The following is a 17,360-nucleotide window of genomic DNA, read 5'->3' on the forward strand; positions in this document are numbered from 1 at the left end:
GGGAAAGGCCTTGCGCCCCTGCCCTGGGTGACCAGACCCAGGACCCTCAGAGTCCTCAGTGGGAACTGTCTCTGCCACCGCAGAAAAAGCTCCTTCGGTTCTCACCTCTCCAAGGAAGTTCTCCCACCACTGAGGCCCTGGGGCCTCTGAGGAGCTGAGCTTGCTACCCAGAGCCTGAGGCAGCCCAACATCCCATGTGGATGCAGGGGGAGAGTGGGACAGACCTGGACACATCCTGGGAGAGTGGGCAGTTGGGAATTCCACCATTCTTCACTTCCACCGTGAGGCTAAGTAGCAGGTGTGGGAACGGGATGCCCAGGACGGTGACTCTCGGAGCCCTGGCCGGCTGCTTGTGCCTGCCCTGAGACCCCACCTTCACCCCGGAATGGAGCAGGGAGGGGCTTTGATGGAACACACACACACACACACACACACACACACACACACACCTCCCTCCCCCACCATGGAGACCTTTTTGCCAGACTGACAGAGGGACTAACTGCTCCAACAAGACACGTGGCTTCGGGCACCCCACTAGGCACACCCAGCTCAATACCGCAAAGCAGCTTTCTCCCGCACCAGGGGCAGGGATGCTGACGAAAAAGGGAAGAAGGAGCTGCCTCCAAAAAGAACTGAAAGTCTAGAGGCTGGGGTGTCGCTCGTGGCCTAGGGGCAGGGGGCGCTCGCACGTTAGGGCCTCAGGACTCCTGGCCGCTGCCACTGCCTGGCATTTCAGCACAAACAGCCTCCGACCGCCGGTGCGGGGGCGCCTCTCTGCGTCCCGGCCTCCACCTCCCAGCCTCGCCCCCGCGCTTCCACCGAGCGGGTGCTTTCAGCTCCGACTGCCGGGGAAGCCCGACCCCGGAGAGGACCCCCCCCCCCCCCACCAACACACACACATACACATGCGCGCGCGGCCGGGCTGCCGCGTAGATGCTTGAGTTCATTGGGTCCCGGAAAGGATCGGTCCAGATTGTCCGAGGAGCACCTGACCCTGAAGTCTCGGGGCTGGGGGGAGACCCCAGACCACAGGGTAGGGCGCCGTCCCACCCCGGCCGCGGCCGCGCGCAAGCAGGGGCCAGGCTCTAGCTGGTGTCAAAGGCGGTACTGGGGCAGCCACGGGAGCGGGACGCGGTGCGGGAAAAGCAGCCGAGGTGCTCGAGGTTGGCGCTGCCCTCTCGCGGGGAGACAGCGAGGAAGGGATGCAGATAATGCCCTGCGCCCCCGCCTGCCCTGCCTCCCCGCAGAGGGGCGCGTTCATGCCCTCGCCCCCACCTGAGAGGCATGACCCCGGATACAGAAACACTTTCCCCCAGGCCCACAGAAAAGCCTCTGCCCATCCCTTCCTTTGGGGGCATTCGGAAAGCCGGGCCAGCCCCGAGGGGACACCCTCCAGCCCCGAGAACTCCAGTCTGTCGGCCTTCCTCCGGGAGCCCTGAGCGCGGGAGCTCGTCAGAGTCCGCCTCCCCGAGCCCCGGGATCCCCGCCGCAGTCCGCGCCCCCGAGGCCGAAGGGCACGGTCCCCTCTGCCCGATCTCCGAGTGCCACAACTCACCGCGCGCTAGCGAGGTCCGCAGGGCGCCGAGGGGTCGGTGCTGCGCCCGCCCTCCGCCCTGGGGGCGCGGAGAGGCGGCAGCCGGAAGCCGGTTCTCGCGGTGCCCAGAGCCCGGGCCGTGGCGAGCAGCGCTGACGCTGCGGACCGAGGCGGGAGCGGAGCTGCCCGGAGTTCTGGACTACGCGGGGAAGAGCTGGCGGCCGCCCTGCTGCAGCCGCCTGCAGACTCGCAGCGTTCAGCGGCTGCTCCAGCGAGAGCGAGCGAGTTGGGGAGCGTCGGCTAGCCCAGCTCCAGCTGCCACGGAACTCGGCGTCCGAGCCGGAGGTAGCGGGAGAGGAGGCTCCGGGCTGGGAAGGGAATGGAGCGGGAGCCAACCCCTGGCGCAGCCGACCGAGGTGCGGGCACCGCGGCAGGGGCGGCCGGAAAAAATGAGAACGAGCGAGAGCGCGCTGGAGAGCAAGCGAGAGACTGGGAGAGCCAGGCAGACGCGGAGAGGGGAGCCTGCGGGAGGGGCGGGAGCGCTCGGAGCACGAGGGGGCGAGGGGACCGCTGCCGCTCAGCTTGGCGCCCGCGGCCGCATGGAGAAGGCGCCAGCCCAGCCCGGCAAGTTTGCGCTGCAAGTGCGGGCCGAGTGCTCCGCGCTTCCTCCCGCCTTTTAAAGAGAGAGCACCTGGGAGCCCACCCCGACCCGCACCTCCACCGCCGGAAGCCTGGGGCTCTCGGAGCGCCCCGCCACCCTCCACACCCGCCAGCCGTCAGCTACCCTTCCCGCCGTGCCCCACCGGCGCCCTCTCCTGGAAGCCCCTTTTCTTCTCTCTTTCTGCCGTGCGGCTTTCTGCTAACGGACGCCCCGCGACCCCCGTGCGATGTGGCGGGGACCCCTCCTGATCCCTAAGGTCAGGGTCAGAGAACACAGCCTCCTGACACACACCCTGAGAAGTACAGCAAAACACCGCGACGCAAAGGGGTTGCGCTCCTCCCCACCCCCTTGCGTCAGCAGAACCTCCACCCGCTGGGCTGCTTCTCACATCCGCAGAAGCAGTGGCGTGTGCCCCCCTGTGGCATGTTCATTGGCACACGCCACTGCTCCTGGTTCGAGCATATGACATGGGGGAAACTGAGGCCCAGTGAGACGATTCCACTTGCGCCTGGTCACACAGCCTGGGGGGGGTGCGTTTCCACTGAGACCCCCTCTACCCCAGAGCCCCACCACGTTAGGGGCACTCCCACCTGGCACGTTTGCAAAGTGTAACAGGTGGATTGGCCTGGAGCAAACCTGGGAAAGAATTGCTCAGTCAGGGAAAAGCTGGAGCCCGCGCTCTCCTTCCTAGAGGGCTGAGAAAAATCCCAGGAGAGGGCTGGTCTTAGAGGCAGGCAGGGGAGGAAGAGAGGGAGGGACCCATGTGGCCCTCTTAGGATTGCAGGAGCATCACCTCCCAGGCTGCAGAAGCGACTTCAATTAGAGCTGTGATGTGTGACTGTCCTTGTCCCAGGCATGATGCTCAAACACAATGCCAGGGAGCTGGGGAGAGAGAGTGCCTGGCCAGTGGCCTCCCTTCCCATCAGTCCTCCTGGCTGCCCTGCAGAGTGCCAGCCTGTGCCCAGGCCTGGGAGATTCAGCACCCCCCTCACAACCCAACCCCTAATTCCACAGATAACCTCCGTATAAGTCAGGAGAGTGTCTGGGGGAGTCTGAGAATAGCAGGGGCTGAACCTCCCCCTACTGGTCTGCCCCGTCAACCTCCACGCCCCTTCCAACAACCCTGCCCCTTCCCAAAGACCCACTCAGATGCCCCCTCCTCCAGAATTCCAGACTATGGCCAGCCCGAACCACATCGTGTTCACCGTGGTCCATCTAGTGCCTGGCAGCCTGCCTGGCCCATAGTGCGAGCTCAGTGAGTGTTTGGTGAATGAATAAATGTTGGCAAAGCACAAACTCTCTTTGCTGTCACGTGTAAAGGCCCCAAATACATGTCTTATTTACCCACTCAGACCGAAGTCTCTGACGGAGGGGCCCAGATCATGCATTTATTCATGTCCTTTTTTAGGCAATCAGCCCTGACCGAGATCCTGCTCCACTCCCAGCCCTGGGGCTGTGCAAATGACTGAACACCACCCTGCCCTCGGGGAGTACTCCACAAGGCCCGCACCTCAGCACAGCGCATCTGGGAGAGAGGTAAGCTAAGACCACGGAAGTTCCTGCTGTCCAGCAGCTCTGCCCAGCCAAGCGTGCACTGCTCTGGGCTTGCAAGGCAGTTCAGTCACTCCTGGAGAGGCTGTGTCCTTGGGAACTTCCTGCCTGCGTTCAGACCAAACCCCACCTGAGCCTGGGTCCTCCTGCCCAGGGCCCCTCAGTTTCCTACCTGTAGAAAAAGGACCACAATGCTGACCTCAGAGCCGGGCTGCCGGGGTGGTGTGCAGAAAGCCACCCAGCTGAGGGGGGGCCGGGAGGCTCAAATTCAGCCTGCCTTGGGCTTGCCAAGTGACATGTTATGTCTCGAGTCTGTGTTTGCCCAAAAGATGGGTGACCTTTGTCCAATTCATGCAAAGTCACCCCAAGGGCTAGTCATGAAAAGGGAATGAAGTATTGTTTGCACAGGGCCCAGTCCCCTGGGTAGGCGCCCAAAGTGGGAGCCGCTGCGATTTTTACGCAGAATATAGTCATCAATATCCTTTCGTTGCATGAATGAATGAAACTGGAAATAAACGGGCCACGGTTTGTTGAGAGCCAAAACTAACCAGCCACTCCCCCACCCACTGCCCCTCAGTGTTGCCTTCACCCTGGCCATAATCATCCCGTCCCCCACCCCCCACCAGCTGCGTTGCAGGAGGCTGGGGCAGGCTATATTTTTCAGGCGTTAAAAAAAGAAACACTGTTGGCAGGCAGATGGCTGAGTTTGTGGACTCGTCCAGTTTGAAGATTCCCAGCCTGAGGTCTAGCCCTTCTGGGCAGACTCCTGGGCCCGCCCAGGCCTCCAGGCCCCCCATCCCTCGAGGTCAGCCACCTGGCCTTCCCAATCTGAGCCCCTGCTTGGTCCAGCAGGGGCGCCCTCTTGCTGACTATGGCTGACTTGACTTACCAGGGCGACAAACACTTAGAGTCACACATGCAAACACACACACACACAGACCCTCAGACACACACAGATGCACAAATAGTCACACATACCTCAAGGACTTTCACTTGGTGGCCCCTGCCCTGGGGAGTTGGGGTCATTGGGTGGAAACAAGGGAGCTAAGAGCCACCTCCGGGGGAGAAGAGTAGTCAGAAGTGACCTCAGGGTGTCATGCAGCAAGGGCCCGGGCCTGGGCCAGCTGGTACGAGAGCCTGAATTCCAAACTGCCCTCTGCAGCCAGCCGCCCCCTCCAGAGCTGTGGTCCGAGGGGGGAGGGGCACACAGGGCCGCAGCAGGGGGCCAAGTCCTCAGCGCTAAGACTGTGTGACCCGGGGGAGACCCTCAGCCACGCTGTGCCTTGGTTTCCCCACAGGAGAGATGGGGGGCTGGGCGGAGGTCTCTCCAAGGACCTGAGGGGAGGAGGGCAAGAGGCAGGTAGCGCTAGAGAAAGAAAGAAATCAAAGTTCCGCACTTCTGCTTCATACCTCTGTGCCCTGGGAGTTCTTCCTGAGGTCTGCCCGCACTCCCTCCTGCTGCAGCAGTCTGTCTCCCTGTTCTTACTCTGCCTCCCTGGTAAGGGAGGACCACTTGTCCACCCCTCCCCACCCACTGCGTTGGCAACGCAAACCCACCAGACTGCTTCTGTGACTTCTCCACTTCAAAAGAGTCCCAAGAAAATAATCGAGTCTGTTGCTTCTTTTAAAGGTTTAACTACAGTATATTTGTGCCGAAGGGTCTTTTTATTTGGAAACTGGAAGGATAGTCGTCTTGTAAGAACTCATTTACTGGATGCTATACACACAACCAAAACCAGATGCTTCTGATCAAAGTTCTGGAATCCTGGACTGCAGCTGGCTAGCTGTGCAGTAAGCAGTACCCCAAGTGGGATGAAAACGTTCTTCCCAACTACGGGTGAGTCTCAGGCTGTGCAGATACACGAGGATGACGTCACCACCGGACAGGGACCTGGCCCTGAGTGGGTCTGCCTAGGAACAGCTGGCAGTGTGTGGGTTCTTGACTTCACGTACAGGAAAGATTTCACAGCACGAGTCCAGGTGATGTGAGAGGACATTTATTAAAGCTGGGGACAGTGAGACAAGGAAGGCCTCAGCATAGAAGCAGCAACAGGAGAGCCTAGGCAGGGCTGCTTTAGTCCACAGGGAAGTCAGAGAAAAGGGGGCCTTGGAGACAGGACCAGGGGGTTAACCCAGAACAAGCTGCTGCCGCCCATTGCTCCCCTGGTTGCAAGTCTCCTAGGGCCCCTTAGAGTCTAGGAGATGCCTGTCTGGGCGAGAAGAAGAAGGGAGAGGGGAAGGCGCAGGCGTGCTCCCCAGAGGGAGAGCACGCGGGCACGGGTCCTTTGTCTTGAGGGTTTTATCTCTCTCCTGCAGGCAGGAATCTTAGGGGAGGTCTCAGGGGAGGGTTGTGGCAGAATATTCACCAGTTCTCCAGGTGTGCCCCTTCAGGGGGTCATTAGTCATTGCAGCTGGTCCTGGTGTCGCCCACCTGGTTTTGCGGCTTCTCTGGGCCTGGAGCTGAAACACAACTGAGGCCTCGACGTTATCGCCAGGGAGGCGACTTTCTGTATCTGGCTGTGAATTGGCCAGTGTGTTCAGCTGTCTGTCTCAGTTTCCCTGTTCCACTTGCCAAGGAATTTTCCCAGCTTCTTGCTGTCTTGCCTCAACATCACTTTCAGGCTGCAGATACTTTGATTCATATAAATGTTCTTTGTAATGCTGTATTTTTAAATATATATTTTATTGATTATGCTATTACAGTTGTCCCATTTTTTTCTTCCTTTGATTCCCCTCCTCCCTGTACCCCCCCCCATCATTCCCCCTCCTTAGTTCATGTCCATGGGTCATACATATAGGTTCTTTGGCTTCTCCATTTCCCATACTATTCTTTACCTCCCCTTGTTTGTTTTGTACCTACCATTTATGCTTCTTATTCCCTGTACCTTTCTCCCTCTCTCCCCCTCCCCGCTGATAACCCTCCATGTGATCTCCATTTCTGTGATTCTGTTCCTGTTCTAGTTGTTTGCTTAGTTCATTTTTGGCATTTTTTAGGTTCGGATGTTGATAGTTATGAGTTTGTTGTCATTTTACTGTTTGTATTCTTTATTCTTTTTCTTAGATAAGTCCCTTTAACATTTCATATAATAAGGGTTTGGTGATGATGAACTCCTTTAACTTAACCTTATCTGGGAAGCACTTTATCTGCCCTTCCATTCTAAATGGTAGCTTTGCTGGATAGAGTCATCTTGGATGTAGGTCCTTGCCTTTCATGACTTGGAATACTTCTTTCCAGCCCCTTCTTGCCTGCAAGGTTTCTTTTCAGAAATCAGCTGATAGTCTTATGGGAACTCCTTTGTGGGTAACTGTCTCCTTTTCTCTTATTGCTTTTAAGATTCTCTCCTTATCTTTAATCTTGAGTTACTTAATAATGATGTGCCTTGGTATATTTCTTCTTGGATCAAATATCTTTGGGACTCACTGAGCTTCCTGGACTTCCTGGAAGTCCATTTCCTTCACCAGATTGGGGAAGTTCTCCTTCATTATTTGTTCAAATAAGTTTTCAATTTCTTGCTCTTCCTCTTCTCCTTCTGGTACCCCTATGATTAGGATGTTGGAATGTTTAAATATGTCCTGGAAGTTCCTAAGCCTCTCCTTATGTTTTTGAATTCTTGTTTCTTCATTTTGTTCTAGTTGAATGTTTATGTCTTCCTTCTGCTCCAAACTGTTGATGTGAGTCCAGTCTCCTTCCCATCACTGTTGTTTCCCTGTACATTTTCCTTTATTTCACTTTTTATAGCCTTCGCTTTTTCCTCTATTTTGCAACCATACTCAACCATTTCTGTGAGCTTCCTGATTACCAGTGTTTTGAACTGTGCATCTGATAGGTTGGCTATCTCTTCATTGCTTAGTTGTATTTTTTCTGGAGCGTGGATCTGTTCTTTCATTAGGGCCATTTTTTTTGTCTTGGAGTGCCTGTTACACAGTGAGGGGCGGAGCCTTGTATTCACCAGGGCGGGGCAACCCACGTGTCTGCGTTGTGGCTCTGTTGGGGAGGTGGGGGGGGGGGTCCAAGAGGGAACAGTGCTGCTTGCTTGGCTCTCTGCCGTCTTTCAGGCACTTCCCCCGCTACCCACAAGCAAATTGGGCCCTTCTGGGGCTGATTTCCATGTGGGTGGGTTTGTGTACATTCTAGGACCCTGTGGGTCTCTCCAGTGAACTCTCCTGTGAGGCTGGGAGTTTCTTCTGCCACCGCAACCCCCACAGGTTTTTTCAGTCAGGGGTTTTGAGGCTTTATTTCCCTGCACTGGAACCCTGGTTGGCGAGGTCTGTCTTGCTCCCCAGTTGTCCCTTCCAGTTTATCTGCGCACGAATGTGGGACTGCCCTGTCCGCCAGCCACCGCCTCACTGGCCTAGGTCCTCCAGCAGCCATCTTGCCAAAAGTCCTCTCCACCCCAGCTGCCTGTCTCCGCCCCTCCTACCAGTCTGGATGAATGTTTCTTTAATTCCTTGCCTGTCAGACTTCCATACAGTTCAATTTTCTAGCACTTATGGTTATTTTTTTGTTTTAAATTTGTTGTTGTTCTTCTTTTGGTTGTGCGAGGAGGCAAAGTGTATCTACCTACACCTCCATCTTGTCCAGAATCTATCCCCTATAATGCTGTATTTTGTGGCACTAAGTTCCACTGGTTATTTACAAATGTAAACTTTTTACTTCAAAGCACTGCTGTAAAAATAATCCTATTAGGAGTGGGCAATTGTCTTTGACAATTCTGAAGTTTAGAAATTGTTGAAATATATCACAGTGAGCTGGAAGGTGCAGGGGCGAGAATCCCTGGTAAATGGTCCCCATGTGGAGTTGACCCAGCACTGCCTCAGCCTTGTGTCTGATGGGTTTCAATTTTGGTTTCCCCTAAACCAGGCCATTAGATGGAAATGTCTCTGATGGGGGAGTTTGTTTAAACCATAACTGTCCCCTGGCAGGACATTTCCATGATGAAGAACTTGACAAGAGAGAATGGAATGGCCCCAGGTTCTCCAGAGAGCCCTACGTCATCCGCAGCATGGAGCAGTTGGAGAGGGCTGGGGTCAGGGGCTGAGCATCCCCCTCCCTTAAAAATCCTGGAGTCTAAGTCCTTCCTACTATAGGAGAAAGAACATCAGCCTAAGAAAAAGCCTTATAAGAGTTTATTTGAGCCAAACAGATGACAACTGCCAGCAAGCAAAATCTCAACAAGATTGAGGAAGTGCTCCGGAGAATGGCAGTTTGGCAGCTTATTTTAGAATTAGAATCAAAGGAGCAGCTACATGAAATCCTTCGGTGGTGGATGAAGGGGGGTGAGAAAGCGAAGAGGGGAAATTCCTGGACTTGGATAAAGAGTAAAACTGAGAGACGCATGCTTCCTTTCCATGGGTGGGTACAGAACAGTGTAATGGCTGACATTCGCAGCACACGGGGACGGTATGTGGGGGAACAAGAGAACGCCGAGGGTGCTGTGATATCCTGCGATCTGGCGGGTGTGTGTACCCCGAGGGGTCTGTAAAAGACGACTCTAACATTTGAGAGGTGTGTTCTCTTAGATGGAAAAGAACAGGCTCACTTAGGTAAAGAATGACCTTTGTTTGTCGAGGAAGCTACGGGGCTAGGAAGTGACTGCCCTCCTTGACCTGCTCTTAGGAGTTCTTAGGCTCAGGCCATCCTGTGTGGTGACTGTAGGTCCCTGAGTGGGTAAGGCCCATCATGCAGGCCTCCCCTGAGCTTGTCAGGCTTAGAAAGTGGCCCGTTTTCCATCCACACAACTCTGCCTCCCGGATTCACCCCAGCCCCTCTCCTTTGACCCATGCAGACACTGAGTTTCAAGAACATGGGACTCTGAAATTCCTCCAGCCTGGGCTCTGGGACTGGCTGGGACAAGGTGAGTGATGCCCCCTCCTGACACCCACCCCTAGCAGATGAGGGACCATGGAGTCTGCTCTTCCCTCAGGCTGGTATGCATCTAATTTCCAGGAATCCTCCTAAACCCCTGGAACTTTCTCAAGCCTTTGCCCTGAAGTAATGACTTGGCTGCAGCCGCAATCCCTTATTCAAAGTTTCAAAATCCAAAATGCTCTGAAAACCATGCTCGTGCACAAGTTTTCTGCAGACTCATTTAGCAACAAAAGCTGACGTGAAAGGAAGTCACCGCCACTGCCTACCTCCCTGGGTGGGAGAGACTCTGTTTCACTTGCTGAAACGCAACCCAGCGGATTTGTGATGGGGATGCTTCCCCAGGCCTCCTGGGTGTGTTGCATGACATGTAATATTTGCATCATGTATCTTTAAGTTCCAAAAATCCCGGCCCCAAGGGTCTCTGACGGGGTCTGTGTGCCCGTAATCATCCACTGGACCAAGGGCTTTCCAGGGCACCCAGCACAGTCTTCTATGCCCTCCCCCCACCCTGGCAAATGCAAACAGGAGAGAGAGGGGACAGAGCAGAAAGAGCAGATTCTGAACACATCTTTGCTAAACCCGCGTGTGCAGAACAAGATGCAGAAGCCAGGTGAGGTATGTAAGAATTTAGGATGGAGGGGCCTTAACATGCTGCAGGAGTCCCCACAAGAATCGGGGTGAAGGACAGGTGCCGAAAGGCTAAGCTGTGGTCTCTGGCTCTTCCACCTGCACGGAGATGAAGGCTGCCAGGAAGGAGAGGACATTCACGGAGTGGGTGGGCAGGATTGGAGCTGGGGGTGGGGCATGCAAAGGGAGACTCAAATCTACTTTAGGTCAACTTTCGCCTATTCTTCTGTCTGCACTGGAGCTTCCTGGCCTGAAAGATAATGCTTCTTCCCCTTCTATTCCTCAGCCTCAGTTTCCCTGAAGGGCTGAAGAGAGAGGGCATATGAGAAAGGAAAAAAAGGAAAGACGCCTGGGCTGCCTCAAGCTCAAAGGTGGCCAGGAAGGAAGGGACAGCTGAGGCCTGGAGGTCAATGCCCCTGAGGAGGTTACCTGTCACTCAGACCCCAGCAAAGGAGAGGGATTTAGAAGAGCTGAGAGTCCAGACCTGGCTGGTGAGGCCCAGTGGGTCAGGGGTCGTCCTGCAAACCAAAGAGTCGCTGGTTCGATTCCCAGTTGGGATATATGCCTGGGTTTCCAGCCAGGTGCCCTACTGGGGGTGTGCGAGCAGCAAACAATTGATGTTTCTCTTGCACGTCAATGTTTCTCTCCCTTCCCCTAAAAATAGTCTTTAAAAAAAAAGAGCTGAGAGCCCAGGCTGCACCGCTGGACAGGGCATCTCGCCCTCCATGGGCTGAGACTGTGCCAAGCATGCAGCAGGTGCCCAATAAATACTTCCTTGTTAAACAAATGAATGACTGACTCCTGCCCCAGAGAGGAGGCAGCTTCCTTCTGCTCTTTCTCTCCCCCTCTCTGCTTTCTTAAGACTAAGAATTCTCCAGCCTCTTTGCCACACTGCAATTTAAAACTACTTATCATCCCTCTCTCTCCACCTGCCTGGGGGCTGTCAGCTGTGAGCCAGATGTCATCTGGATGGATGTCACAAGCCAGGATGTCAAAATACAATTAACATTTAAAAGCCCCTCCTGCCCTGCCTTTGGCCTCTTGGCCAGCCTGCAACTTCCTTGGCTAAGTGGCAGGGCTCTGGGGGCCAGGGGAGCAGCCAGGTGACACGCATAGGAAGGGACACAGCCCAGCTGGCCATGAGACAAGCTCTGTGGAAAGGGAATGCCCATCTGCAGTGCTTTCCGGGTCTTTCCCAGCTCCCACAATCCCTTTCACTCACCCCCCGCCCTCCGCTCTGGTCTCATCCACAGATTCACAGCCACCTGACTGCAGATGCTGTCCACAGCAGCTTAGTCTGACCCGCTCGTGTCCCAACTGCTCCCCTGGGTTGAGCCTCAGCGTCCTCCCCTGTCCAATGTGGACCCGGCTGCTGCCGCTCACTCGGAGCTGCTCCGGGGAGGAAAGGAAAGAATGGGAGTGAGAAGCGCTTTCCAAGTGTGGGGGATGATGATGACTGGAGCTTTGGATTTTGTCCAGTGGCTCTTGTCCACCCAGACCCCTGGGGCAGGGCACAGGCCACACAGCCTGGCTGATGGCAGGCTGGGAGCCAGGGGACAGGGGCTCTTTCAATCCCCCCTGACTGCAGCCCTGGTTCTCCGTAGGACCCTCCTGGACAGCGCTGGAAGGAAGCCCAGGAGCTGCTCACTCTTAGGGGGACTTAGCTGACAGGACAGAAAGCTGGAAATGACCCCCAGGACCTCCTGCCTGCTCATGCTGTCACCAGGGCTGAGATGTTGGCAGCAGGGAGGCTGTCCCCACCCTGCAAATATCCCACCCAGTGGTGTCATGGTCGGGTACTGAGGCTGGGGTCACAGCTGCCCCGCCCTGCCCCCGCCTCCTCGATCATTCCAGAAACCTGAGCAAACACACGGATTCTGCCTGCCTCTGAGGCAGCAGCATTGATGCAAACACCCTTCACCCTCCACCTGTAACCCACAAAACCTACCCATCACCCAGACCCCCGAAGAGGACAAAGCAGCGCTGGGAAAGAAAGCCCACACCCGCCAGCTTCTACCCTCGTGGGCTGCATCTTAATGGCATTTGATTGGATCAGATGCGTTTTTAATTCCCTCCTGGGACGTCAGGAGGAGGGTAGAATGAATCTTTAATTCATCAAACTGAAATATTAATAGAACTCCAACCAGCTGGAGTGGAGTATGAGGCCCCCACTGAGAATGGGGGACAGGGAGGAGCAAGGTGGGAGAGTGGCTGGGGGTGCAGACGGAACCTCTCACCAGGGCTGGGTGGGAACCGGTTGCCACAGCCACTGCCCAGAGAACCCAGAGCTTCCCACGCGCCGGCCCACGCGCCCAGCCCCACCCCTACATCTCCACACTGGGCCTCTGGATCTGCACCGCGCCTTGAGTGGACGCACAAGCACCTGAGGCCCAGAAAGGGGGAGCCACCGAGCCAGGGCTGCACAGCAGTCTTGCTGCAGAGCTGTCTGGCCTCTGTTCCAGCCCCAACTCTACACAGTCCCAAGCCCCAGCCCCTATTCCCTGAGCCCGTGACTTCTCAGGCCCCAGCTCCCTGGGGTTGCAGGACTAATGGGGACAGGGAGGCATTGGTTTGCCCCGCCCCCAAGTGTCCCCTGCCTTCTGGCAGAGTTCAAATCACAAGGGCTTTCCCCACATACCCCAGAGGCCGTGACTGATGGCAGAGCCTCTCCCAGAGCAGGGTGGGGAGGTACAGAGCAGGAGGAACCTCGGGGGCACAAAAGTGGAAGCCAGGAGCATGAAAGACCCCATGTGTTCCTGGGAGACCAGTACCAGGACTGTGAGCTGATGCGGGCTGACCCTGGCCCATACCCCCAGTTAGCGTGCTCTGTGGTGACAGATTCTTCTCCAGCTGAGCCTGCAGTCAGCACCAGGGATGGACACCTTGGCAGGTCACCTGACCTCTGCAGCCTCAGTTTCCATGGATTCGGAGGGACCAGTGAGACGCATGTGCGGCTTCTGGCCCAGAGTGGTCATATGGTCCCTCCCTACCTCCCCTGCATCCCGGATCCCCGGACCTGGGCCATCCATTCTCCCTCTCGCCTCTGTGGCTGAATCACCTCCTCTTCCCACTCAGAAAGACCCTCCCTAGCCTTCAAGGCCCGGCTTAACCATCACCCCTGGTCCAGAATTCGGACGTACCCAGTTCACTGGTCCACAATCTTTTACACTCCCCCACCCCCCAATTTCTTCAGCCCAGTGGGTTTATGGCCTGTGGAGCGCACGCGGTAGGGGGGGTAGACATTTGGATGGACACACAGACGAACGGCTAAATGGTCCTGACACACCCCCAGAGTTCACGGCTCAGGAAGCACGTGGGAAATGCGGAACAGAAAGAAGAATCGGAGGAGTGGGGCTGATAGCCCCACCTCTCTTTCTGGGGCACCCGCAGAAGGATCAGAAGGGTGTAGGCGCGGGCCTGTGCAGCCCCGTGCCCCGACCTCCTCAGGAGGAAGGGTCCTTCCGGCCCCACTCTGACCCCAAATTCCAGGGAGAAGGGCCGCGAGGATCGTCGGTTCAGGAGAGCCAGGCGCAGGATCTCCTCCCCACCAGCCAGCGTTAGGCGCCCCATCGCAGGTCAGCAGCGCCGCCGCGTGGCCGTGCGTCCTCACCCCACGCGCTGGCCCTGCCGGGGCAGGTCCCGGGTTCAAGCGGGACCCGGTGCGCAGGGCTTCGCGCCTCCTCGCTCCGAATATTGGAGAGACACTGGAATCCAGAGGGTTGTTTTTCACCTGAGCAGATTCCACGAGGAGGCAGCGGGGGCGGGTGGGTGTGTGTCTATTTCAGGCCTGACTCCCAGCTGGGCCACCGCCCCCTCACGTGCGTGCGCTGCCGGGTTCACCTGTGCTCATGGCCTGGGGGGGGGCGAACCTCTTCTGATACCCTCCCCCAAACCCAGAGACACCTCCGAGACCGCAGTGCCAGGCACAGGCACAGCCTGACAGGCTGTCATGGGGTTGTCCCTGTCATCCTCACCACAGGCCAGAGAGATCCATAGGATGGTCCCCGTCTGCAGAGGCTCGGAGAGCTTAACAGAGAGCTGGGAATGAGCCTCTGTGCCACGCTGTGCAAAGGAACGCTCCCTGCAGCTGACAGAGGTTCTCAGGAACGGGCATCACTGTTCCTGTAATACTTTCACTGATAGGATAGCCGCGTCCTTCCAGGGGCCGGAGGACCGGGGGCCGAGGGGACAGAGTAGCGAGCAGGGGCCAGCGGGCACTCCAGGAGAAGCGCCCTTTCAAAATCAGGAAGTGCAAAGAGCAAGGGGTGTGTGGGTGGAGAGAGATGCGTGGGTTACGCACTCTGGGGCCTACCGAGCTCCAGCGCTCCCATTCACAGCTAGGCGCTCAAAGGGAGGGCGGGGGCTGCCGGGGCCTCTCCTGCTCCAGGCCCTTTGAAGGAGCTCAGCGTGGGGTCCACGGCCCTGACTACAGGGCACTGTCTTCAGTCCCACTTGACAGGTGAAGGAGTGAGTTTGGAGAGGTGAGGTGGCCTGTCCAAGGGCGCTGGGCGAATCTCCATTCCTGTCAGTTCCACCCCCAAAATCCATCCTAAATCTATGCAACAACATGCGAGAAACTCACAGACGTTTCTGTGAGCAAAAGAAAGCGGGCCCGAGTGTGCACACTGCGTGATTGTGCGTGGTTCTGTTCGCACAGTGTATAAGAGCAAGTCAAAGTAACCTGAAGAGGGAGAAGTCAAAAACACCAAATCCTCTCGAAGAGGGTAGTGGCTCAAAGGGATGAGAGGGGTCCTCTGGGGGGTTGTGTTCTCTGTCCTTCAGCCGGATGCCAGTGACGCTGTGACAGTGTTTTACTCAGGAAAATTTCAGTAAATACACAGAACTCTGAAGCTGCTCAGTTCCCAGAACTGCCCTCGGGGCCTCAGGATGGCTTGACACCAGGGCACGGGAGCTCTCTCCAGCTCCCACCTGCCTCTCCCTGTGGCCCAGCTCAACCAGACGACAGGAAGCACGATGTGACAGCTAGGGTTCTCAGGCTGCAAGCAACAGGATGCCTCAGCCAACTCAAGCAAAAATAAAGTGAAATCACAGGACCTTACCTGACAAATGCACGTGTAACTTGCTGATGGGCACTACCAATTCCGTAAGAGGACCTGAGCTGGTTTCCAGGCTCCTTAGGCTAATGGCAGCTGCCAAAATCCAAATCCACCCCTCCTCCCAAAGCCGTGCAGAACAACAAGGACAGCAAAGAAAGCCACCCATGCCCCCACCTTCAGGGTAACCAGGAAACAGAGCACGGAAATATTCAATCTATAGCTAAGTAGGGAAATAAACACCTGAAAATGACAGCCCCAGGTCTGGACCCCAGGAGTAGAGGCTGAGGGAGAGGCTCCACCCAAAAGAGGAGAGAGCACCAAGAGCCTTGATGGAGACACAAATAAAATGAGAAAGAGAGAGAGACAGAGACAGAGAGAGAGAGAGAGGGAGAGAGAGAGAGACCTGCCCTGGTGGGAAAGCACTGAGAACAGATCTGAGACACCGTGGATCAGAGAGCACTGGCTTCTGTGGGGATTGAAAGGACAGTGTCTGAGACCATACAGAACCAGGTGGCTGTCTTGAAAAGGCACCACTTCTGAGTGAGAGTGTGACTGGGAAGGGGAAGGTGTCCCTTGAAGGTTTGCCGGTGGAGAGAGAGAAAGGAGTAAGCTGTGAAAGTTACTGGTCGTAAGGCTACAAGAGCCCTGGCTGTTGTGGCTCGGTGGATTGAGTGCCAGCCTGCAAACAGAAAGGTGGCAGGTTTGATTCCCAGTCAGGGCACATGCCTGGGTTGCAAGCCAGGTCCCCAGTTGGGGGCGTGCGAGAGGCAATGGATTGTGAGAGGTGATCGATTGTCTCTCTCACACATTGATGTTTCTCTCCCTCTCTTTCTCCCTCCCTTCCCCTAAAAACAAAAAAAATTTTTTAAGCATTGAAAAAATGTCCTTGGGTGAGGATTAAAAAATTTTTCTTAAAGAAAATGAGAGTTAATGAAAATCAGGAAAGAAATTGAAGAAAAAGTCAACTCATCTCAAAAGTGAAGATTAAATTTCAAGGTACTCAAGGGAAATTAAATTCAACTGAAAATACAACGAGGCATTCACATCATTGAATAAATGAAAAGAGCCAAGAGAATAAAAATAAAATCAATAACAAAGTTTTTTAAAAGTATCACAGAGAAAAATGGTTAGAGAAGATAGGCAAAAATGGTCCAACATGCCCGTAATTGGAATGCTCAAAGACGAAGAAAAAACAATAGAAAGAACTAATAGCAGACAAGGGTAACCGCCCCCCCAAAACAGAAACTTTCTAGAAATAAACAACATGACCTACGTATTGAAGGGGCCTATCAAGTACTTAGAAGAGTTGACCTGGAATGGTCAACTCTGAGATCTTAGTAAACCAAGAAAAACCTTAGTAAACCTTAGAGAAGGGATTATGTACCTTTACCATGAAAAACCTGGTGGACTCCACCTTAACCAGTGAAGGCACAAACTGACAGCCCTAGATGCTGCAGGACGGCTATGTCTACCTGGGTAATATTCTGTCGGAAATGTCTTAACCTGAATCTAATCACGAGGAAACCATCGATATGGATTGTAGGATATTCTACAAGACAATGGGACTCTTCAAATATGGCAATATCATAATAAAAGAATATATGGCAAGCGTTCTAGGATACTAAGAACCGTAACGACTGAATGCAGTGCATGACCTCGATTAGATCCCCGGGTCTTCTTTTAAAGACTTTATTCTCAGAGAGAGAGGAAGGGAGGGAGAAAAACATCAATCGCACACTCCCTGCTGGGGACCAAACCTGCAACCCAGGTGTGTGCCCTGACCAGACATCGAACTGGCGACCCTTCGATTTACTGGACGATGGCCAACCAACTACGCCACACCGGTCAGGTTAGACCCTGGACTTTCAAAAAATAATTATAATGGGTACTATTGGGACAAATTTAAATATAGACTGGGTTTTAGGTAATACTCTTGTGTGGATATTAAGTGTATGGGGTTGTGTGGTAGTTTTAAAACTTAGTCTCCAAATTCTTTGACACTCCTCCAATCTAGAGAGGGGGCTCTGTCCTGTCCCTAAATCTGGGCTCTGTGGCTACTTG

At 55.1% G+C, this 17,360-nt stretch overlaps 1 protein-coding gene across 1 annotated transcript in view; it reads left to right on the plus strand.

Moving 5' to 3' along the window:
• Positions 1-1,284: 1,284 nt before the first annotated feature.
• The window catches only part of LOC139440361 (serine/arginine repetitive matrix protein 2), a 57,109-nt gene continuing 41,033 nt past the window's right edge, over positions 1,285-17,360 (plus strand). Inside the window, exon 1 of the mRNA XM_071219691.1 lies at positions 1,285-2,175. Coding sequence (XP_071075792.1) covers positions 1,285-2,175 — 891 coding nt within the window. The remainder of the gene's footprint in view (positions 2,176-17,360) is intronic.

This window comes from Desmodus rotundus, chromosome 11 (assembly GCF_022682495.2).
Source record: "Desmodus rotundus isolate HL8 chromosome 11, HLdesRot8A.1, whole genome shotgun sequence".
NCBI classification, from domain to species: domain Eukaryota; kingdom Metazoa; phylum Chordata; class Mammalia; order Chiroptera; family Phyllostomidae; genus Desmodus; species Desmodus rotundus.